The sequence below is a fragment of the Crocuta crocuta genome, unplaced genomic scaffold, assembly GCF_008692635.1.
Source record: "Crocuta crocuta isolate KB4526 unplaced genomic scaffold, BGI_CrCroc_1.0 scaffold89, whole genome shotgun sequence".
Taxonomy (NCBI): Eukaryota; Metazoa; Chordata; class Mammalia; order Carnivora; family Hyaenidae; genus Crocuta; species Crocuta crocuta.
The window spans coordinates 10,802,711-10,808,679 of record NW_027551559.1 but is presented as its reverse complement, the minus strand read 5'-3'; the positions used below and the strand labels follow the sequence as shown (position 1 = coordinate 10,808,679).

Sequence of the window (5,969 nt, the reverse complement as noted above, 5' to 3'; positions counted from 1 at the left end):
TTCTAATAATTCTGCCTCCGAGTCCACAGGAACGAGGCCCCTCCCGGTGTGGGGACCCTGCCTCGGGCGGGGACGGTCCTCCTGGGGGCGCCCACAGACACCGCTGCTGAGCACTGGGTGCCGTGGGCACGTCCTTGTGGACTGAGTGGGTACTTGGGAAACACCCCCAAACCTGAAAACAAGCTCTTTTATCTCCTTGACGGCCCCAGCGGACCCTCAGCGTCCATCGCCACCTCCAGCCCGGTCACCACCAACTGCGGGGTGGGGCCCCCTGGGAGGGCCTGACAGAAGTTTCCGGAAGCGTCCTTGTTCGGAAGCAGCATCTGAGCAGTGCTCTTCAGAGCTCTCCCCGTTGCTGAGCAAACCACACGAGCCTTGTCAAACAGGCCCCGGCGCCCGAGGGAGCGCCGGTCCAGACGACGGCTCCAGTGAGCAGCAGCGGACTCACCCCAGGGCCCTCACCAGCCTGGCAAATTCGAGGAGGCAGGTGTCCGCGGGGAGACGCAGCTGTCCCTCCGCCAGGGCCAGCTGGCAGTCATCATACGTGTAGTCGGTGACGGAAACGCCCAGGGCCCTGCGAGAGAGGAGGGCACCCGTCAGCCGCCCCTGGCCACCCGGTGAGGAGCCCCCACAGGGCGACCCGGGGACCCGGCCTTGGGGAGGGACGTGGGGCGGGCCAAGGGCGAGGCACAGGCTGGCACCTCCTCCCCGCCCCCTGCAGGATAGGTGACATGGGTGACCTTCTTCACGCGCTCCCGGCCCTAAAGCTAAGGAAAAACACACGGCTAAGCAACAGCGGTCACAGATCACAGCCCGCGGGACGTGCGTCTCCGTCAGTTCACGAGTATCGTAGTGAGTCACCAGGAGACAAGGCAGCCCTGCCAACAGCCTCGTCTCCAGAAACCCCCAGGCTTGTTTCCCGGGGCCCCAGACCCGCCTCCCCTCCAAGCAGCGTAGGGACAGACGCGGAAGGAAATGGCAGCTAAGGTGACATTTGCTCATAGCCCACTGACAGGCGCCTGAGGCAGATCCGGAGCGGAACATTTACCCAGGACCCCACCGTCCTGATGCCACGGCCTCGGAGGGAAACCGACCTGGGCGCCCGACAGCCAGGACCCGCGTCCCGTGCGGCCGCCCCAGCACACAGAGGCCCTCCTGCAAACTGTCCTGTTTCCCTCAGCCGCCCGCCCCCAGACATGCAAGGACCCTGGGGCCCCCGACTTGTCCACACAGCAGCAGCACCGCCGACCCACATCCCCCGGAGGCGGTCCCTCCCTCCGGTCTAAGAGGATCCTCTGCGAGCCGCGTCCTGCTGGTCACCNTTTTCCAGGGCCGGCAAAGAACTCGGAGAAGCCAGACGAGCCGCCCAGCGTCGGCAGGAGGCCGAGAGTTAGAGCTCGTAGAAGTGGGGGCGCCTGGGGGCTCAGGTGGCTGAGCGTCCGACTTCAGCTATGGACACGATCTCACGGTTCACGGGCTCAAGCCCCGCGCCGGGCGCTGTGCTGACGGCTCAGAGCCTGGAGCTGCTTCGGATTCTGTGTCTCCCTCTCTGTCTACCCCTCCCCTGCTCATGCTCTGTCTCTCTCTCTTGGTCTCTCTCAAAACAAAAACAAATCTTTACAAACTGGACGAAAGCACACAAACGTGAAAATTTCTAACTGGCAGACGAACGGCCGTCAAACCCACTTTTCAGGGGCTCATCACCCGGCCCAGCGCTCGGTCCCTCTGGCTCCTGGGGGCACAGCACAGCCATCCCTAGCAATTCGGGCACCAGCAGGCTTCGGGGAGATAAAGCCGGGGAGGCGGGGTGGGAGTGACCCACTGAAGCCCCCTCTGGGCCAGGACAGTCGGGGTTTCCTGAGGTCCCCCTCTTGGGTCCCTCTCCAAGCCGGGGTGTCTGGCGGGGCCCCAGCAGGACAGATGGACAGGGACCCTGGAGGAAGGAGGGGTCAGGGCAGGGGCGGCGTGGCCCCTCGAGCCACAGCCCTTGCTCAGGCACTCGCCCCGGAGCCTGGGCCCAGTGTTCTCATGCGAGCCCACGTGGGTGGCCGCCACGTGGGTGCCTGTCACCAGAGGCGCTGGGCAGCCAGCGCCCCCCACGCTGGCGGGCACAGAATGGCAGTGGGTAAAGTCCACCTCTGGCACCAAACATAAATGCTTGAGCGCAAACCCCAAATTCCATTACTCAGAACCCGGGGCCCCCCGGGCTTCCCGGCTAGGGTTATTACCGTGCTCCCCCCGTGGGCGCCGGGTGCTTTCCAGAGGACAGCGCCCCTTGAGGGGGTCTCACCCAGAAGCCCCGCGGGTCTAACGGCGGCGAGGGGCCGCTCTCAGCACAGTGGCAGTGCCCTGAGGTCAGAGGGGGGACAGCGCTCAGCGCTCTAAGGCGCTGCATCAGGCTTCCTGGAAAACGTCCGTCTCCCACTAAGGGAAACACACGGGTGGCAGGAAACGTGCCACGTGTTGACACTGAAATGACAAAGAGCACTGCCCATCGCTTCCACATCCCTCGTGGCAGGACGGTCCCACGCGAGACCGCGGGTACGAAAACGGGCTCTGCGGCGGGTGCCCCATAGCGTTAGGACCCCCGTGTGGGGACTGGAGCCGGAAGGTCCCATGGGGACCCGGGCCCTCCCAGGGGCGTCCAGGACCAGAAGGCGACACCCACGTCCACGGCTCTGGGTTCCCTGTGGCTCCTGGGGCGACGGGTGTCCCCTGGGCTCTCTGCCCTTCTCCACTGCACATAAGACACCGCTCCTCTGTTAACAGAGTTATGACACACATACACACGCTCGGGTAATTTATCTGAATGCGAATTAAAAAATTCACACTCGTCAAGCCTTAGATTCCGGAGGGATTACTTCCTTACCGAGGGGTTGAGCCAGGTGCCACCAAACACCCTGACTTCCCAAAGGCTGAGAGTCAAGCGCATCCCGGTGGCCAGGGGCTCCCTGCACAGCCGGGTGTGGATTCTGAGGGTGGGAGGGACTCGGGGTGCCGATGGCGGGTCCGTCCCCAGCACCCGGCTTTCCGAGGGGCACGTGGACACGCGGGGTTCAGGGTAGGATTAGGCTCAGCACAGTCCCACAGGGTATGCTGCTGGGGGGTCTGGTCTGTGTGCAGTGAGGAGATGGCCACGCCAGCTGGGCAGCAGCGCCCGTGAACACCCCTCCGGGGCCACGCAGACCTCCCGCCGGGGCCCAAGGAACCCCTGGGCTCTGAGAACCCCTCCCAGTACCTCAGTGGCCACGGAGAGGCAGCCCCTGCTGCCTGGGGGTAGAGGGCAGGAGGAGAGAGAAGACGGGACATGGTGGGGAGCAGGCGGACACCCCCCTGCCCCCCCAGTACCGCCAGGAAGGGGATGGAAACGGAAGTAGAAACTTCCCGAGGGCACACACGGCAGTTGTGGAAGCTCGTTATCTCAGGGGTTAAGTGTACAGCTCCCACACTTGATGTGGGAAGACGGAGGAGGAAAGCCAGCAGGCTCCCCGAGCAGGACGGAGGGGCGGCAGACAGGACGCCCCTGCGGGCCCCAGGCTGTGTGCCCGCCTCGCGCGTGAGCGGCTCCTCCCCACACGCCTGAAATTCACCGCGTGAAGCAACGAGAAGCGGAGGCAGCAACATGACCCGACAGAGACGGGGGTGTGACGGAGCGGACAACACGCCCCACGGGCCACGTGCACCAACATGTGCTCATCACGTCTGCAAACGCCCGTCTCCCCGAGGTTTCTGGCTACTTTGTGTCCAGTGCTCAGGAGGAAGCGGCAGGTGCGGGGCCCGCGCAATCGTCGGGCAGCGACGAGGGCACCAGGGAGTGCCAGCCTGTGGCGGGAGCGCGCGGGGGGGGAGGGCACTCACTCTGCCATGACGCGCCGCACGTTGCTGGCGAACAGCGCGGGGTCCTTCTTCTCGTCCTCCGAGGGGCTGTACACGGGAAGGAACTGAGCACAGAGAGGGCTGCGTTACTTCACGGCCATCACCCGGCCACCGGGGGGGACGGTCGCAAGTGTGACACAGTTAAGGTCAAGGCACTTTCCATTAGAATCTCTTCAAAGTGGTCACGGAGCATGTGCACGCACATGCACACACTCACACGCGTGTGTGAACGCTGACAACCACCACCCCTCAGCAGGGGCCCGCCCCCCCCCCCCCCCCCNTGGGTTATAATTTTCCACAGAAGCTTCCTGCTTGGACGCAGAAGGGTCACTCGTGGGCCTTCCTCTCCTGATGCCTCCGCGTGGGGTGGGCATAACACAACGCACTATTTCCTCACGAAAGACGACGAGGTTTGACGTCCGCTGTGTGTTCAGGTTATAATAAGTCGTCCCACAAACGTGTGCATTCGCGTGAGCGATGCTTACACAGCGATTTGAATGAGTGAGTCCCACACTGCCGCCCACCCCACCGTGGGAGGAGGCAGACGGCTGCGCCCTCTCTCTGCCGCAGACGTTTGACAGTGCGGGGACAGCCCCAAAACCCACCGTGAGCTCCACTCCGTGGAGTCACAACAGGCGCTCACGGACACCTGTAAGCATGGCGCCAGTGAAGACAGTTAGAGCGACTTCAAAAAGTCATCGTGTCTTTTCAACTCTGAACATCAGAAACGAGGCCTGAAATGCAGTTCGCACTGGAGGGACGGTCCTCTGAGCCCCCCGCACGGCTGCTTCCTGGACGCCAGGACGCGGGCCAGGGGCCCTTTGGCTCAGCCTGTTGTGATTAAGTGGCTTCTGTTCTCCTGAAGTGACAACCCTGGAAGCCGGCTGAGAGCCAGGCTCGTCCCTAAGTTCAGCGCAACTGGACAACTTCTACCGGAAGTCGTCACAGCCTCCCCGCCGTGAACGGGCGTCTTCGGCTGCAGTGCAGGCCTAGCCTGTCGATTCCCTTCCTAAAAAGGAAACTCCATTCCTCACGCACTTGGGTGAAATGTGGAGGCTGCACGAATGTGACTATTTACTAGCGCTGAGGGAACGGGGGCCATGACTCTGGGACACCCAACGGGCTGCAAGCCGGGCGACAGGTTATGCGATCTGATCAAGTATCGAACAGGAAATGGCGTACGAGAGACGTGCCACGTGAATTCGCCAGGATCAGCACCATGTGAAAATGCCAAAAAGTAACTCAGTGCATATGCGCCAACTTTACACGCTGTTGAGCTACAGTAACTGTAATAAAAGACGGCTGTTGATTTTTAAATTCCTCCCTGAATGGGATAAAATCACGCAAGAGACACAACGTGATTGACGGAAACCACGGGGAAGTACCTTTAAAGAGCAGAGAGAAGTGGGAAGACTTCAAGCAAGACAGGTGACATACAGTACCGTGGCTGAGCAGACAGCAGGTGACACTGTATGGCACGTACCACGACACCACGTAGCACTCTAGGGAGACGCCCACATCTTCTCTAAGTCGCGTCTCTAGATTCCAACGTAATGTGGTGCCTGCAAGCGCCCGGCACGCCCACACGGGCAAACGGTCACGGGGCGTCTGCACAGCGCCAACAGGACGTGGCATGTGTGCGGACGGGGTGACGCTGCCTGACACGGTCCACACGGACCCCAGTAAGATCCCCCGCCGTGCAGACGCTGCGCCACATCGGTTGGTACGGACCCCCGCTGCCCCCGCATGGCCCCGACGCGGGGCGGCCTAACGCCGCATCTGCACGGGCGAACACGACCAGACGTGGCACCTCCACGGACCCTAGCGCCAGCCCACGATCCCGGCCCTTCGCAAGCCCGATGCGATGCTGCAGGGGACGCCGCGTCCATACCAACCTCAATCTCCACTCGATTGTGAAACTGACACAGTGTGAGCCACAGGATTTTCAACCTTGGAAACGAACAGACAGATTCACAGTATTGGTTAAAGAATTCTCAATTTCGTTTAATTAAATTACTTTCCATCCACAAGCCCTTCCCCTGCAGAGGGCGCCCCCGGGCAGCTAATTCCTTCAGGGGAGGCTGGGCCTCGGG

At 62.4% G+C, this 5,969-nt stretch overlaps 1 protein-coding gene across 1 annotated transcript in view; it reads right to left on the bottom strand.

Annotated features, from left to right (window-relative positions):
• Positions 1-5,969, bottom strand: part of LPCAT1 (lysophosphatidylcholine acyltransferase 1) — a 39,819-nt gene that overhangs the window by 11,751 nt on the left and 22,099 nt on the right. The window contains exons 8-10 of the mRNA XM_077749391.1: positions 5,772-5,826; positions 3,859-3,941; positions 449-574 (exon numbers count right to left, since the gene is read on the bottom strand). Of these exons, the coding sequence (XP_077605517.1) occupies positions 449-574; positions 3,859-3,941; positions 5,772-5,826 (264 nt within the window). The remainder of the gene's footprint in view (positions 1-448; positions 575-3,858; positions 3,942-5,771; positions 5,827-5,969) is intronic.